This window comes from Ceratocystis lukuohia (genome assembly GCF_044167205.1).
Source record: "Ceratocystis lukuohia strain C4212 chromosome Unknown Supercontig7_pilon, whole genome shotgun sequence".
Lineage (NCBI taxonomy): Eukaryota > Fungi > Ascomycota > Sordariomycetes > Microascales > Ceratocystidaceae > Ceratocystis > Ceratocystis lukuohia.
In genome coordinates, this window is record NW_027263526.1 from 1,343,244 (window position 1) to 1,361,032 (window position 17,789).

The 17,789-nt window shown below is 49.2% G+C and overlaps 5 protein-coding genes across 5 annotated transcripts; 3 read left to right on the forward strand and 2 right to left on the reverse strand.

The window, feature by feature from the left end:
• Positions 1-1,472: 1,472 nt before the first annotated feature.
• On the forward strand, positions 1,473-4,688 carry HOO65_070268 (ATP-dependent DNA helicase srs2; the record flags this gene model as incomplete). The annotated part of the gene is made up of 2 exons (XM_071004860.1): positions 1,473-2,673; positions 2,725-4,688. 2 exons carry the CDS (start codon positions 1,473-1,475, stop codon positions 4,686-4,688), a joined length of 3,165 nt encoding a protein of 1,054 aa, XP_070856986.1.
• Positions 4,689-7,141: 2,453 nt separating this feature from the next.
• Positions 7,142-9,440, forward strand: HOO65_070269 (Neutral ceramidase; the record flags this gene model as incomplete). Its single annotated transcript, XM_071004914.1, has 2 exons — positions 7,142-7,717; positions 7,791-9,440. 2 exons carry the CDS (start codon positions 7,142-7,144, stop codon positions 9,438-9,440), a joined length of 2,226 nt encoding a protein of 741 aa, XP_070856987.1.
• Positions 9,441-9,910: 470 nt separating this feature from the next.
• On the reverse strand, positions 9,911-11,222 carry HOO65_070270 (putative leucine aminopeptidase 1; the record flags this gene model as incomplete). Its single annotated transcript, XM_071005053.1, has 2 exons — positions 9,911-11,005; positions 11,079-11,222. The coding sequence occupies 2 exons, from the start codon at positions 11,220-11,222 to the stop codon at positions 9,911-9,913; spliced, it is 1,239 nt and encodes a 412-aa protein (XP_070856988.1).
• Positions 11,223-13,861: 2,639 nt separating this feature from the next.
• Positions 13,862-14,897, forward strand: HOO65_070271 (uncharacterized protein; the record flags this gene model as incomplete). The annotated part of the gene is made up of 2 exons (XM_071005109.1): positions 13,862-14,093; positions 14,155-14,897. 2 exons carry the CDS (start codon positions 13,862-13,864, stop codon positions 14,895-14,897), a joined length of 975 nt encoding a protein of 324 aa, XP_070856989.1.
• Positions 14,898-15,757: 860 nt separating this feature from the next.
• Positions 15,758-17,737, reverse strand: HOO65_070272 (alpha/beta hydrolase fold domain-containing protein; the record flags this gene model as incomplete). The annotated part of the gene is made up of 1 exon (XM_071001289.1): positions 15,758-17,737. One exon carries the CDS (start codon positions 17,735-17,737, stop codon positions 15,758-15,760), a length of 1,980 nt encoding a protein of 659 aa, XP_070856990.1.
• Between the last annotated feature and the right edge of the window lie 52 nt (positions 17,738-17,789).

The following is a 17,789-nucleotide window of genomic DNA, read 5'->3' on the forward strand; positions in this document are numbered from 1 at the left end:
AGGATCGCGGCACACGATTCGCCAGTTGAGAGTATCAGTGAAAGGCAAAGCAGCGGCTGATGAAAAAAATGATAGTCCAATCTAGTTCATGCCATAGGCTAGGACGGTGATAGTGGAAGGGAATTAAGGGGAGGGAAGTTGATGCCTGAACCAGGTTTCGAGCCTGGGATAATTATGGAAATAATGGTGATTTTGGGGAATAAAAAAGCTGGAAGATTACAAAAGGAAGCAGAGTAAGAAAGAGGGGAGGGGCAGACATCTACATATTCATACAAGGAGGTGGCCAACCAGTAACGACTACAGCCCCCACTTTTACACTCGAACAGGTCTTTTACCACCATCTTGGGGGAAGATCCCAGTGCTAATTGGTTGATACAGAGCAGAATCCAGCCTTCCTTCTCCTGCTCCTCCGCCAAGACTACAGAAAGCTTGATAGGAAGCTGAGCTGGTGTGACGAGAATCACCTAGTGGCAGCCCGCAAACGTTCTACTTACGTACATCTTATGGGGATGAAGCTTTTACCAAGGTTACATAGGATGTTTCAAGACTCGCCGTAATGCTATAGTTGCAATGAATATGATAACCAAGCAGCATACGAGGATAAAAGCCCCAAAATTCTTGAGCAATGTCCCAACAACAACCCACACGTTCTTGATAGAGCATTATAAGCCTAGGGCTCTTCTCAACGCTTATTGGCTAGTTTTAAGCGCCGACGTTGAAAACAACAAGGGCTGTGATTGGCTGGAAAGCCATTTAGGTTTCTGTTCCGTTTTTCCCGCTTAGCCTGCCGATCCTATGGGGAGGATTTTCGAGTGACTTGGACGAGAGCTTCCCTCCCTGCCTTTGACAAACCAAGCCAAATCCATAACGCGAGCCACAAGATAAAGGGCAAGTCTTTAGAGATAATGACGCAAACATAGACTTTACGTATATGCACTTTGTCAAGATAAGCTAGGGACTAGTCCGGCGAAAAATGGTGATGTTTGGAGGAGGCATTCCTTCCCCCCAAAGGTGATCAAAGATTCTCCAAGACCACAGCCAATCACATCACACATCACAGCCAAAGTGCCACTGGGCGCTTAGCACCTAAAAGGGGGGGGAGCAAACGAAAATTACAATATTTAAGTGCACAAGATATGCGTAAAGCTGGGAAAATCTTCAAGTAGCAGCATAGCAAAGCATTGCCGAGGCAGGAACAACTCGACGCACAGAAAATAAAAAAGAACAAGTTAATTTTACACCGCATATATTGATGGTATTAGGGTTGGGGTTAATGCCCAGTCGCACGTGACGACGCGTTCCAAACGCCACAGAACGAGTCCGCATTCTTTACCACTTAACGCGTTTCTGCCTAGGTGACCAAATATCAATACATGACACAAAATAAGCAACATCTTATCAAGTTGCACGTTTAGGCGAAATTTGTGACATAGGAGTGCTTCTCATGTTCCATCATTCTGTCTCAAAAAATCATGTCATCTTCAAACTCTAGCGATACTCGGAATGTTGCTATATTGAAAGGCCTAAATCGACAACAGCACCGAGCTGTATCGTCTCGCTCAAGCACTGTGGCCATCCTAGCCGGGCCCGGGTGCGGCAAGACACACACACTGACGTCACGTGTGGCGTATTTGGTAGACCAACTAGGCTACCAGCCATGGAATATCATCGTGGCTACATTCACCGTCAAGGCAGCACGGGAAATGCGTGAGCGTATTGGCAAGCATTTGGGCGAAGAACGGCAGCGCAAGATTGTGCTGGGCACGTTTCATGGGTTGGCAGCTCGGTACTTGGCCATATACGGACACTTGATTGGGATACCAAAAAAGTTTAGCATCATGGACGACTCTGACGGCCGGGCGGTGATAAAAAGAATATGCAAGAGGCTCAATTTGGACGACATCGATCCGCGTGCAGTTCTAGGCTTTATCAGCAAAGAAAAGTCTCGAAGTCCGTATTTTGATGGAGAGGAAGAGTGCGAGATTCCATCGACACAGGCCCGCGTGAATGCTAGTGGCATGGTTGTCAAAAAGCCCCATAAACCACCAAACTATGTCAAGATCTACGGCGAATATCAAGCATATTTAACAGAGACAGATATGCTTGACTACGACGATTTGTTGGTCCGATGTGTGGAGTTGCTCCAGAAACATCCCCGGTGTGTAGCCAATGTTGAAGCTGTTTTAATCGACGAGTATCAGGACACCAACGGCATGCAGTACGAATTGCTGAAGCAGTTCGCCTCGGCGAGAAACCGCATCACAGTAGTAGGCGATCCTGACCAGAGCATCTACGGCTGGCGCGCTGCAGAAATAAGGAATCTTAAGCGTCTGCTAGTTGAGTTCCCCGGAACCGAGGAGATCTCACTGGAGGAAAACTATCGCTCGTCAACACGTATTGTCGACACAGCCATCGAAGTCATTAAACAGGATAGCCAGCGTTACGACAAATCCCTTCTTCCAGTGCATGGAAAAGGCACGGCACCAGCACTGCGACGACTTGCTACGGCAAAGGACCAGGCTGATTGGCTGGCTATGGAGATCTGTCGTATCGTGGACATGACAGCTAAAACACTCAAACTGGATGACATTGCAATTTTGTTGCGGTCTTCGTCGGCGTCGCGGCTTATTGAAGCGGCTCTTATTAAAAAACGCATAAAATACCGAATGGTTGGTGCGTTATTTCATCTTGGAAAGTCTAATTCATTGCGCTAACAACTCTTAGGGGGTCGCAAGTTCTTTGAACGTGCTGAGATCAAGCTCATCATTGATTACCTCTGTGTCATCAACCAGCCCAAGAACAACGATGCCGTGTCCCGAATCCTCAACACCCCAAAACGTGGTTTTGGCGCTAAATCTCTCGGTGATCTTCTCCTGGAAGCCGAGGAGTCTAAGGTCCCACTTTGGGAGCTCCTGCTTAAGCATGTCCGTAGGGACCGCAAATGCAGCATCAGCTTTTCCAAGAACCAGGAGCAGGAACTCTACAAGCTGATTGGCCTGATCAACAATGGTCGCACGCGGCTTCGCCTAGGTGCTGAAGGCAAGCCATTTGACCTAGTAAAGCTGATTGACTATATTATCAGAACCATCAAGCTGCAGGAATATATACAGAACACCTACAAAGAAGATCACGAAACGCGCTGGTCCAACGTCGAAGAATTTGTCAAGAATGCGCGGGAGTTTGTAGACTCTGCCAGTACGGAAGACGAGACTTTGCCTGAAAACGAAGGCGTACAACAACAGAACCAGCTCGACATGCTAGACCGCTTCCTTACCAACATCGCCCTAGTTTCGGAGCCTTACCAGGAGAATCAAGACGACGAAGATCCAGAGAAGAAAAACTTGGGAACAGTCACCATCTCCACCATCCACGCTGCCAAGGGTCTAGAATGGCCCGTAGTCTTCGTGCCCAATGTCCACAATGGTTCCATTCCAAACTCACGAGTTCAGGATGTAGCCGAAGAACGACGCCTCCTCTATGTAGCCATGACCCGGGCCAAAGCACTTCTCTATCTGAGCTTCCCTGCCCGCGACAAATCCTGGAGCGGCGACTGGGCATCATGTGAAATGACATATTTCTTAACCAATACTCACACCATGTTTGCGCATAGAGGGCCTTCATTCACAAGAGATGCGCTGAACGGAATGGGTGAGATTCTTGGCCGCAGCTTTCCCACCGTCGACTACATTTACAAGAACCTGCCTGAAATGGCCATTACTGAAGATGACCACTACCCCGAAACACCCAGCTCTAAACGGCCGGATGCCGAATTTCAGGGGGATGGAAATAAGGACAATGGAAACAACAAGTCTAGTAAAAGAATGCGCACGGAGCTCCGGTCAGGCGGAATTCCGAATCCTAACATGAATTGGGAGACGGGATATTCAACGACAATGCAGCAGAGCACAAATTTCACTGTCGGGTTTGTATCAGCCAGCTCGCACCACGCAACCCTTTCTTCACAAGGCCCCACCATGGCGGCAAATAAAACGACCCAGTCTATAGCAGCTAAGCAAAATGGATCACGGACTCTGGTGGACATGGGGTTCAAGGATTCTAGATCTGCCCCTCAGAATCCTATCTCCGCAACGAAGCCAAGAACGACATCTACGTCAGCGCTGGGCACAGGCACAAGCAAGACCCAGAATCGCACCCCGGCCATTCGCTACCCGTCTACTGCAGCTAAGCCGCAGTCTGCATCCAGCTCCCTGTCAGCTTCGTACCTGCCTCCCCCCAAACTCGCAGATGTAGAGCCTGAGCTTACGAAACATTCACTTGGGACTACCAGAGGCGCAGTCCGTACTTATAGCACCATAGCAGCACCGAAATCCAAGCTTAAGAACCCAATGCAGTCGCCCGACAAATTTCCCCAGAAAAAGGGCGTATACCCACAATTCTCCAGCTCACCAGTTCGTCCTGAGAGCCACCAGCCACCACAGCCATCAGCTGAGGGGGCTGATGCAGACCCATACGACCATGTTGTTGTCGACAAGCCCGCAGAAACACTGCACAGAACGACTATGACAAACGGATTTGGCGGGTTTCACCGCCCATCACGTATCGATCGTATTGGTGGACCACAAACGATAAATAGGATCTCCAAACTGTCTCGGCCGGCCGTTGTGCCAGGAGCCAAAAGCAAGAACACTCCCTACAAAAAGCTAACGATCCCAGGACGAGATAAATAGCGAGCGAAGCGCTCTTTGGGAGGGATGAAGGGTAGGGGAAAAGGGAAGTAAATGGTACTAGACTAATGCTTATCAGGGATGCGTCTTGATTAATTTTAATGACATTTAACATTGGAGTTTTAGGACTGTTGTCAATTAGAAATAGCACATGTAGTAATGGCATTACACTGTGGAAGACTCGGGTACGACTCGGTCTTGATTGTTCCCTCCCTACATGGTCGTAGCTTGATATCATAACCCTTGAAAGGGAGCTCAGTGTAGGGTTAGTTTATATAATGAAGCATACTTTTCTGGAAAGGGATTCGAGACAACTCATCTAACCCCCGTTATTCCCGAGACGTGAAGGATGATTTGATTTTATAGTCCCTATTGACGCTTGACCATCCGGGGCTGTAAAAGTTGCTGATAGCTCGAGATGCCTGGTTAGCCATCCCCGATATCCTCTGCGAGAGCCGGGAGAGTGGGCATCGAGGGGAGGGCTAGTTGACTGGCTTTATAGGGAAAGTGGTGGTGGTAATCTACAGGCTGTGTCTAGCTAGGATTGCATGATGGTTTGTAATAAAAGGGGGAGGAGGCAGTGGTTAGGCAGGTTGGTGGGATGGGTGGGGGGGGGGGGGAGCAGCAGACTTTGGTTGATAGGTGCATGATATCAGACGATGAGAAGAAATATCAAGTTTAGCACCAGCTAAGAAGCATAGTAAAATAAAGCTTCAAGCCTAAATGCATGTAGTTTCTCGAAGCTCTACACGGGAAGACAGAAGGCTCTGGAGATGTCGTGGGGTGCAGTGTATGAACTAGCTCCGATAAGCTCGCGTGTAGTGTAGTACTAAAAGGCCTAAACTCTGCGCCGATCACAATCCTGTTAGCGCCCTATTAACTACTGTATTGAAAGGGATAGATTATGCGTAGATCTGAATTCTTGCCCTTGTAGAAAGAAAACTCTAGATCTGGAGGGCCTAGAAGACAAGATGAGATGGCGTTCGGGTAGAAAAAAGACTAGCTAAAAATAGAGCCAGGGCTGGAGCTTAACAGCTAAGAGAATGGTATGCCACCGAAGGCGGAGGCTATCAAGAGAAAAGGTCAAAGCCACATAAGTGTTGTGTATAGTTTTGCGGCAACGCCATGAAACAAAGTTTTTGGCGGGAGGAAAGTCGAGATAATGCGCTATAATAAGAACAAAGCGGGCTATCTTTGAGATCCTGGCAGAATTTCAGAATAAGAAAATAGAGCTGCAAGGCTTTGTTTTGCCCAAGACGAAGCGCTACTTGCTGAAGGGGGGAGTAGAAGGGAAGAGAGGGCAAGTCAAGGGAGGGAAGGGGAGACAAGCGAGGGAGGTGGGCAGAAAAGAGAAAGGGGGGGTAGAGTTGCAGAGAAGGCACAAGCAGGCTACAGGCTGTCCTGATGTTGGCACGAAGATAAAGGAGCTGGAAAGACCTACAACATACCAGGTCAGCGGTCAGCACCTGGAAACATAGGTTCATGATTCTTCTGTCATTAAAGCTGCCAACGTGGGTTGATAATCCTGGTATTAGGCCCGTGCTAACAGCACCTAGTGAACGGTGCCGCGAAATCGAGGTTAAACGGCACAGCAGGTGTAACAAACTTTTTTTTGGGCAAAAAGAGAATAGGTAATTGCTCTTTTAGGTACGGCACTACGGCGGCGCTGCGCGGTAGTTTTTACTTTGTGGGAAGTTGGAAGATAAGGGAAGCAACAAATAGGCCGCCGGCTATTTTATTTGGATTTGAGAGGGAAGGAGGGTAGGATGATGGCAAGTGCCAAAGTAACAATCTGTTGGGAAGATACCGACCAAGAAGGCAATTTCCTGTAGTAGCCGCCTGGAGTCTAGGAACGGGGGGAGTCATCAGCCCCCCCCCCCTCCTACTTCTCCCCCTCTCCGCCTCCCCTGCTTTTCATGACAAGCTCCCAAGGGATATGCCAAGGCAAGGAAACTAGCTTCTTGAAAAGACTCCGGCTCATCTGCTTTGGATGTTCCCTGATTTGACGGATCTGTGTTTCCGGCGGCTGACTCAAGCGCTCAGCACTGTCTTCTCCATAAGGTTATAAGAGGCCAGACCCCTCTTCGCGATGCCTCTGATATTTGCTTCTACTTGACACAGTACAGCAGAGCTTAGAGCTTACCTGGCTACCACAGTTCAAGAGTTGTCTTCTCTCGAGTCTTGCCTTCGTTTCCTCTTTCCTGGTGGTATAGTTTGACATCTGCATTTGTGTTTGTTTTTCCTTCTTCTTCTTTCTTCTTCTCATTCCTTGCATAATCACCCATTCTTTGCATTTTGTGTTTACCAATTCCTGCATATACCATTAATCCAATCACATACAACCGTTCTCACGCCCAGATACGGTATATAACACAGAGACATACAAACATACACAGCATCTCTCTCACATATATCCCCACACTCACGCCTATACGCACGGGTACCATCACGTCCTCATGGCTTTGTTGTCTGCGACTGGGCAACGCCCTCACACCCTATTCTCGGGTCTCTCTCTCGCCCTCCTCCTTATATCACTCCTCATATCTCCCATTGCTGCCTTTTCCATCCCCCGTAACACGGACTACAACTACGGCACTGGGGATAAGTATCTGATAGGCGCAGGCCGTGGCGATATCACTGGCCCCGTCGTCGAGATCAACATGGCCGGCTACGCTGATCTTGCGCAGGCCGGCACTGGTCTCCGGCAGCGCATCTACAGCCGTGCTTTCATCTTTGGCGATGTCTCAAAGCCAGAGGACCGTGTTGTATACGTAGTCCTAGATACTCAGAGTGGAGACACGGCTATTCGCAACGGTATTTTGGAGGGTCTTGCCAAGCTCGGTGACGAGTATAAGGTCTACAGCCGCCACAATGTCGCTATCACTAGCACCCACAGTCACTCGGGCGTGGGGGGCTACTACAACTATCTTCTGCCACAGGTCACCAGTCTAGGCTTTGAGAAGCAGAACTACCAGGCCATTGTCGACGGCGCCGTTCTTTCCATCAAGCGAGCCCACGAGAGCCTGACTACTGTAAGTCTTGAGGATATTACATTGACTTGGCGTAACAAGCAGGTGACTAACGATACCCCTCTCCACTCCATAGGGATACCTTGACATGGCTACGACTGAAATCGAAGAGGGTGGCATTAACCGCAGTCTTTGGTCGTACATGCACAACCCCAAGGAAGAGCAGGACCTGTACAACAGCCCCGTTGAAAAAACTATGTGGGTTCTGCGCCTGACCCGTGAATCTGACAGGAAAAGCTTGGGAGTTGTCTCCTGGTATGCCACTCATGGTACCTCGCTGCTGCAGAACAACACGCACATTGCTGGCGACAACAAGGGTGTGGCTGCGTATCTGTTTGAGAAGGATATGGAGAATGATGAAAACGCCGCCGAGGGCTTTGTTGCAGCCTTCAGTCAGTCGGCTATGGGCGATATCTCGCCCAACACTCTGGGCTCTTGGTGTGACGATGGCTCGGGCCAGCAATGCAGCTTCGAAAACAGCACTTGCAGTGATGGCCGGTCGCAGTCGTGCCGTAGTAGAGGTCCCATGTTTGATAAGCTAGATCTAGGCGTCAGTAGCTGCTTTGAGATCGGCCGTCGTCAATTTGCCGGCGCCAAGGCTGCATGGGACTCGATGACCACTTCGTCTACCAAGATAGTCGGCTCAACTGTTAAGGCCTACCACTTTTTCCACGACATGAGATATGCCGAGTTTACCAATCAGAAGGGTGAGATTGTTAAGACCTGCCCCGGAGCACTGGGCTACTCTTTTGCCGCTGGCACCACCGATGGCCCTGGCTTTGCCGACTTTACACAAAACGACTCTGGCGAGCCTGATGCCAACCCATTCTGGAAAATTGTTTCTGGGGCCCTTAAGAACCCGTCGGATGAACAGAGGAAGTGCCAGGAGCCTAAGCCCATTTTACTAGATATCGGCGAGATCGACTTCCCCTACGCTTGGGGCGCCAATTTGATCGATATGCAGTCTTTGCGTGTCGGGCAATTGATCATCATGGTTGGCTCGGGTGAAATCACTACCATGAGTGGCCGTCGTTGGCGTAAGGCTGTAGCTGAGGCCGCTGCGAAGCAGGATATTACTCAGGGTGTAGAACCCATTGTTCTCAATAGTGGCCCTTCTAACACGTACTCACATTATGTCACTACCCCCGAGGAATACGATGTGCAGCGCTACGAGGGTGCTTCTACTCTGTTTGGACGCAACACGCTTGATGCTTATATCAACCTGACCCTTAGTAGCCTGCATTACCTTGCCCCCGACTCAACCGATCTTCCAGAAAGCGGCAAGCTGCCCCCTGACAACCGCGATAACTCCCTCAGTCTGACTTCTGGTGTCGTGAGAGATGACGAACCCAAAGACACATCCTTTGGCGATTGCCTGATCCAGCCTCAGATAAAGATTTCCCCGGGAGGTGTCGTTAATGCTACTTTCGTCGGTGCCAACCCCCGTAACAACCTTCGTCTTGAGGGCACTTTCGCCGCTGTTGAGATGAAGCAAGGCAACACCTGGACCCAGGTCCGCAGTGATTATGACTGGCACCTGGTCTACTCGTGGAAGCGCACTAATACGCTGCTTGGCCATAGCAAAGTGGTCATTACGTGGGAAGTAGAGGAGGATACCGCCCCTGGCACTTATAGATTAGTGTACTATGGTGATTCCAAGGGCCTTTTTAGCGACGACACTACGCCGTTTGAAGGTCGCAGCGATGAGTTCCAGGTGGCCCTCTAGAGCGAGGATGACCAGGAGGAGAGCCAGATGGTATCCTCAGGGAGCCTGCGATCCTCTGTAATTGGCTCACTTGTACAATACTCTACAAAGCCGTACATATCGATGGGCGGGAGTATGTATGCTTGCCGCTTTATCCTGTTGCATATTTCATGTTTTATTTTTGTTCATTGTTACTATTAAATGTCTGCCTTACGCTATTACGTACACATAAACATAACACACATAGCACACACTGACTTGGTCCCGTGTTAACTTTTGATGGTATATCGTGTTACGCATAAAGACAGTTGGTTGTGATGATGTGAATTAAGGAAGAAAAGTCGGGTTGTAGGACAACAAAAAGGAAAACGCCGTCTATCATCATTATGCAAAATATTAATTCTAATAAAACTAAAAGGAAACCGCTAAAAAGAAAAAAACCTCGATGAATCAAATTGCACCACCCATTTTTCGTCTTCAACTTGTTTGCCTCAACGATCTAGCTCCTCAGTCTCCTCAGTCTCCTCAGTCTCCTCAGTCTCCTCAGTCTCCTCAGGCTTCTTGTTTTCAACCCATGAGTAAGGCCCCATGTCAAAGTGTGCCAGCTCATAGATGAAGGAAAAGGCAAGCCTCATGAAACCATCCATTTGCAAAAAGTCAATGATTTCGCTAACATCCTCACTGGTGCGGAAATTCCGGAACATCTTGTCTGGGGAGTTTTCCATGACTCTAGCCACGGGATATCCTAGGCCATACGCAACAGTGTGGTCGGACGATGCAAAGTCGTCTGCTGTTTTAGTGTAGCCAAAGTTGCAGTACTGGAGAATGAGGAGCTCGATGAAATTGGTGAGATCACGGTTTGTTTGGTCCATGACAACACCAACTCTACGATCGCCACTAGGGTTATGGTAGCCGATTTTGTCTAGGTGGAGGATGGCAGCGATGAGTTTATCGTTTACGAAATAGTCGGACAAAACCTCGCGGGAACCTAGAAAGCCGGACTCGCTGGCTGCGTACCAATGGAACTCGATGGTATTCCAGCCTAGACCCAGGGGGATTTTGCTGTCGGTGAGAAGAAGGCGGAACGTCTCCATAAGGGCAATGGCGCCGGAGCCGTTAGCATCAGCACCCGGAGCCCTTGCGGATCCGAATCTCTCGCTGCCCATCTCTGTGAATGCAATAGAATCAAGACTGGCAGAGAGCACAATAGTGTCAGGGCCCTGGCCGGGGATCTTGGCAATGACGGTGGGCTGTTGCCAATTTTTGTGGTTATAGTAATCCACTTTAACGGTTCTATCGAGTGACTTCTCATTGATCAGGTTCATGAGTTCGGCTCTAATCCACATGGCGGCCTTGAAACCATCTTCGCTGTCGTAAAAGCGGGTATGGAAGGAGGTGATCTTTTGTAGCAAGTCTTTCGTGATATATTGATCGAGGAGTCCTAATTTGTAATTGACCGTTTTCTGTTGAGTCAAAACGCTAGGATAGGTGTACACAAGACCACGCTTGCCAAGAGTGTTATCAGAGTTACGATCAAAATTGAGAGGGACATCTGCGTTAGTGATATCGATAAAGTTGGTGCCAGCCTAGAAACGGGAGATGGTCAGCATGTTGGAGGTTCCATGTGCAGAGTCTGGCGTATTGGGACAACTGGCCTACCTTTTTGAGCCGCTGTTTCTCCTCGACAGTGACCCGACGCACATCAGTCTCGCTGAGCTGGAGAGTGACTAAGTCCGTGCCGATAGAAGCGGCATTGACAGTGCATGTTGCGACTAAGGCCGCCAAAGCTAGAGTAAAGCGCATGTTGGAAGAGAAGAGAAGAGAAAAGAGACGACGAAGAGGTATAGATTGGGTGGCCAACAAAAGGATAGGGCGTCGTGACCAAGATGAGCTCGCTATAGACTATGTATAAGCCTCTGTGCTACTAATGATCTGGGATGACAGGAGAGTGAGTACAAGACCGGCGGCTGCTATTCCTATATATATATATATATTCAACGCCATTACAATTATAAATGTCATTACGAACGCCAGTCAGCACTTTACGGAGGAATTGCCGCATCGCGATATCTAAACTACGGCGGCTAATATCGCAACTGCTTAGTATGGGGCCAGCTTCAGCTACGTGCTTTCCAATTTCAACTGATTTCTAGCGTTAGCGATCCCACAATTTGGGAAAGGCAGGTATCAACGACGGACGGTAGTACCAGCTTGTGGCACCTGCCGCCCTATAAAGGAACTGAGTTCTAAACTTAACCTCGAGGTTTAATGTGGGGCCTATCTTTACACCAAGAAACAAATACCAAGGCCTTTTTTTCTGGTGAAAGCACTTATGGCCGGACGGACCAAGCTGCGACCATGCATCAGGGATTGATGCGAAGAAACGACGGAAATATGAGAGGAATAAAGATATGATATGTTGAATAGATCTACATGTATATCTTCAAATAAATTCCAATTAATCCTATCCTAGTTTTAGTTTTAACTAACTTCATTTTCCCAGCTCTTTAGCTTTTATACTTGACCTTCAGGGCCTTAATACTTTTGTGCGTATTCAACCACAATGCAGAGGTTTCTGCATAATTGCCAATCACGTGGTTGAGCCGTGCTTCGAGCGCCACGCAACAAGACATGTAAGCGAGGAATGGATAGATACGCTTTCTATGTTTATATTGCCATAATCGCCAGGTACGCACACACCACAAAATCATTAGACTCGCCGATTTGAGTTCAGCCATGAATACTACTAGTCTGTGATAGGAAAAGGAAACTACGTATTATTCCGATCCGAAAGAACAGGGACGCTTAAATTGAATTGGAGGGGCAACCTAGGATATGGCTATCATGGATCCTGGCCCGGACTTAGAGCCGATTTGAATTGAATAAGCTTTAGCAGGGGTGTGTTGTAGAGCTAGACACGAACAAAGCGAAAATAGAACACACTAGAGGGCCATCACTATGCTGGCTGGGAAAAGAGAGGAGAAAAGAAGAGAGAAGAGAGAAGGGCGAAGAACGAAGAACTAAGAACGAAGAGGGAAGATAAGTTCTTAGGTTCTGTAAATAGCCATACCCACTATAAACCACACATTATGCCTTCCAACACGTCTCATGCCTTTTCCTGAGTTTTAGTGTTGCTGATGGTACCATCTTTTTGTCTTTTTATGTCGCACACGAAACACGACCAGGCAAGAGGCTTTAAAACCCAGGCCAAGTAGCGCTACCGTAGGGTATATCTGAGGGTTTGCTTCTTTTTTTTTTTCCCTTTTTTCTTCTATTCTTTTTCGTTTTTTTCTTTGGTGCTGCGAACACTGTAGAGCGGAATCGAGCAACAGCAATTGTGCTTCGCTCAGCAAAACCTCTGTAGTACCTTGCAGAGGGTTAGTTCTGTCCGGTAGCCAGCCTGGCGCCGTTTGATCTCTGTGATTCCTGTAGACCTAAAATTTGTTCCAATTCCAGTTCCAAAAGCTGCGTTACTCCCTCCTCCTCCTCCTCCCCCTCCTCATTCTCCTTTTCCTCGCCTTTCTCCGGCCTACGCGGAGCATACATAAGGTTTGACAAGGTCGCAACCTTAATTCAGCATGTAGCTGGCCTGCATTGCAGGCGTCTTAGACTGCGTTTCAGGCTGTAGTGATTCTAGGTTCCTATCCGTGGATCGCCAGGGCTAGATTGCTGGATCAGGCACACATCCCCCTCCTTCGCCACCTTTAAGCCCCCACCCCCCCCTCCCTTCCTCCTGCACCGGGTTTCACGACATTGGAAATGACTGTCAACAACAGGAGAAATAACTAGCAGAAACAGTAGAAACAGTAACATGGCATGCTACGCCACACATCGTGGCGGCTAGACGGAAGGTGGCGGCCAATGAAGAACAGAGTACGGAGCGGAGGACAAAGAAACGCTAAATCCAATAAAGGATGTTAAGCGAACACACTATGGGCCAGGGGCCTGTTGCATCGATGGGCTGTACGGAGATGAAACATTGGCTAAGGCCGCGAAAGCGAAGAACAATTTTAATCGCTGGTGAAGAGGAGTCGTGTCATACGGAAGCCAAGCTTGCGGATGGTATGGAAGTCATAGATGAGGGGCTGTTGGCAAGGGGATTTGAGGAAAGAAGGAGGGGGCAGAAGGGAGGAGGTCAGACAAGCTGTCTTGAGGGCCGTAGATTCGTAGATATAAAAGAACGACAAGCCCGTCCCAATTAGTAGATCATGGAAGGAGAGAAGCCATTCAGATCATCTCATCTTCATCTGGTCAAGTCGTTCTTTGCCTTCGGTTTGAAGTCTTTCTTTCTTTCTTTCTTTTCTCTCGTCTTTCTTTTTCTTCTATCGTCGCTGGTCGGCTATTCACTCGTTCTATAACTGATCACGTACATACATACCTTCGTTTCTCTTTACATTGTGTCTCCCGCATTGCATATACACCACCCACTTGCCAACCCAACCATGCGTTCCGCTCTTCTTCTTGGTGCCGCTGGCCTTGCTAGTGCCTACACCATTACCACTGCCGATCTCTTCATGTACAAGAACATGGACCCTATCGTGATCCCAGGCAAATACCAGAGCCATTTGCACTCGTTCTTTGGTAGTGACTCTGTCACTCCTAACACCAAGACTTCGGCTGAGCTGCAGGCCGGTTGCTCGAGTGCCCAGAACCCCAACGACTACTCGTCTTACTGTAAGTTGTTAGATTCCTCTCCACATGATTCCCTGTCCGTAGCCTAACAAAGCCTCTCTAGGGTTCCCTACCCTGGTCCTGAAGAACGATGATGGCACTGTCACCCCAGTCACCATTAACCGCTTCAGTGCCTACTACGTCAGCATCAACAACGCCGAGATTGCCATCCCGCAGGATTTCCGCAACGTTGTCGGAAACGCCTCGGCCACTACGCAAGCTGGTGTGCCTGAGCTTGCGGGCCACTCGTGGTTCTGCGAGGGTGAACCTGTTGATGAGAGCAAGGACCCTGCTGCCTTCCCCACGTCGACCTGCTCCACTCACCTGCAGACCCTGCTGCTCTTCCATGACTGTGTTAACCCCGATACCCTCGAGTCTGATTACTCGGGCACCCAGCACTGGACTAGCTTCGGTGTCCCTGCCAACCGCTGCCCTGCTGGCATGAAGCGCATCCCGCAGCTGCGTTTCAGCATCCGCTTCGACCTGCGCAAGCTGCTGCCCAACGGCTGGAAGGGTGCCCCCCCTCTGGAGCTTGCCTGCGGTCCCTCGTACTGCTTCCACGGTGACTTTATCAACGGCTGGCTCCCTGAGGCTGCTGAGAACATGCTCAAGGCCACTTCCAAGACGGAATTTGCTGGTGTTGATGGCCCTGATGGTAAGTCTGATGCTGGCTCGGTCTGTGGTGCTAAGAACGCCCGGGACAGAAGCCCTAACGAGGGTACTTCAGACTTCCTCGAGGCTGCCAAGATCGCTCAGTCTTCTAAGGCCGCCGCAAAGCGCAGAGCCACTCGCCACCGCCGCAACTAAGGGGATCAAGGCCTAGACAGGTGCCAGGCTTCATATAATGTTCATATGTACATATGTATATAACTTCTTTTATTCATCCGCCACTCGTATTTCCGCGTTTGAGGTCATCTCTTTCTGACCTTGTGTTTTGCTGTGATCCGTGCATGTGTGTAAGTTTGTATTTGACAGACATAGCCACATCATCCTGTGGCGCATCAATTACGTGATAAGCATAGGCTCTTATTCTCTGGCCAAGTGGCGCTCACGTGTAATAAAATTGCAAACTAGCCGAAGCACAAGCGGAAACCTAGCAAATTAGGCCTAGCCCCTAAGCCAAAACGAGAGAAAAAAAATGTGATACGTTGATACGCGCTGAATGATCAAAGAGCCAGGGTCTCTTCTTGGCCCTCTTCCTCCCTGGCTTTAACCACGGGGAAAAGGAAAAAACAGTCATTCCATCTAGCGATCATAGAGTTACCAAATACCTGAAGGTTCGTTGCCATGGCCCTTCAAGATAAGACGTTGTGGTCATGTCGATAGAGAAGTGGATAGAAAGAGAGAAGAGAGGAGGATGAACGGAAAAAGAGCCCCCAAAGAAAAATGCCTATCCTACTGCATGCATATCTTTGCACCGCCCGACCGGGTCATCATCTTCCACTTTGTTGATCAAGCAAGGACGAACCAACAACACGGGCCTCTTTGACCTCTATACTTTTGTTGTCATCGATAATAATACACAGGGGTCAAGCCACAAAACGTGACTATTGGGCCAGCATTATACCAGTGGGCGTAATCTTAGCATAGCAAGCGTTCTTTATTTTCAGCCCGTCAATGCCTTTTCCTCATGAACCATGAGGGATCAACCAAAAGACACTGCCTCTTTACTTTTTGTGCTTACTTTGAGCATTTCGTAATATGCTTGGCTTACGCCGATGCGGATGCTGCTTAGGTGACTGATGTTGTTGCTCTTTGTCATCATAGAGTCTTTCAAATGCCGAGACTAGTGTGTTGATAGGCACCTCAGTGTCATCATTAACTAGGTCTCTCTCCTGCCTCTCCTGTTCATGTAGACTCTGCAGGATTTCAAACTCGACTTCCAGGGGTACATTGTAGTCTTGACTATCGTCGCCTAGACTCAGATCCATGTCTAGGCTGGCCTGCGGGTCGCTGCTGAGCGTTTGTTCAGCCTGCAATCTCGTGACATCATTCTTTTCAAGGTCAGGTGGAGTCTGGGCTTCCACTGGCCGATGGTCCTGGCTGGCATGAGCTTGTTCGTCGGCGACCGCACTTCCTATAGCACTGCCTTCTTGCTTAGCTCTAGTTCCACTGAGGTTTTCGTGGATTTCTTCCGATCCTTCAGATCCTTCCTCATTAAAAAAGTCTTCTTCTAGGCCTTCGCTCGACACCTCCTGAATCTCGTCAACAGTTTCAGTGGGGAGCTCTATTCGGTCGTCGCCGTTGTCGAGATAATCTTGAGCCTGGTCGCTGACTTTCTCCAATTGGCCCTTGACCTCGGAGAAGTCTGGTTGCTCACTAAACCCTCCGTCAATCAGATCTGCAATCTCATCCTCCCATTCTTCTGCATGGGGCCCAACCTTTTCCAGCTCCGAACGCTCTAGCAGTTCGGTGTTGTTCTGCATTTCCATACCTAACAACCTAGGCCTAAGCCAGTTTAGCAGAAGTCCCTGTCCTTGCGCCGGCATTTCTAGGTCATTGCTCTCCGCCGGCCCAGCATCAGCAGCAATGACACGGTATTGCGCCCTCTCGAGATACTCTTCAAACTCCTCTGGCGGTTCACGCCATTTCTCGCGTTGCTTGACCTCAAACTCGTTAATGCTGCGAACCATGAAATTTCCTAGGATTATAGCATGTGATTTGAACGTGTTGGGCATGGCTATGGGTGCTCTGTAGCGCGGTGGCTTCTTCTTGGGAGCTGGCTTTGGTCCAAAGACAACTTCCCGTGGATCTACATCACATGGAGTCAATCTTCCGGTGTGGTCCGATGGTGGTGCCTCGATTGGCTCTAGGTCCAGCTCTTCGGGTGGGGATGTATAGATCATGAGCGTCTCTGGAATCTCCAACAGGCTTTCTTGAGACGGAAAGTTCAAGTTCACAGGATCGGCTGGCGGCGAACCTGCGGCTAGCCGACGTAGCATGTGGCTATGGTGAGCGGGATCCGGGTGTAGAGCGTGTCGTTCCTCCTCGTACGATACATCAAGGAAGCCGTACAGCTCGTCGTGTTCCCGACGTAGTCTTTCCATAGCTTCCTCTTCATGAGACGCTGGCAGCGGCATGTATTTGTCTTCATACTGCTGATACACCGTCTTATGGAAGGTTTCGGGCACAATAAGCCCTGACGTAGAGAAAAACAGCACAGGACTAGCATAGGCGTCAAACAGATTTCCAGGATTGGAGAAGAGAGCTGGCATGCGCTTCTTGAGTAGTGCAATAGCTGTCATGTATTTCCACTTGACTTTGCGCTGGCTATTATTCACATCGTCATGATCGCTGAATCGATTATCCCAGTGGTCAGGCAAAAACCGAGTCCAGTCGTATATTCCATCCCAGGCCGCAACGCCGCGGATACCCACTGGGACATGGGGTCTACAGGATATCAGAGCTAGCGACATAGCTAGTCCCGCCCCAAGCTTGGTGCCGTAGACATAGAAATCACGCCGTCGGTATTTGCCCCCGGGCGGCTTCAAGTACCTGGCCAACCATGCATATGCAAACGAGATGTCTGACATTGGGTGTGGCCAAAACATTGGAACGCTAAGAGCGCCAATACGGGTGGTTTTGCCGGACCAGCGGTAGTGGATTATAGCGACGGGAAATTCCCGGAGATAGGAGGGCAGCACCATACTGGGAGTCGTGTCACCTGTAGGTGGGATGTAGATAAGAATAGGGCTACAG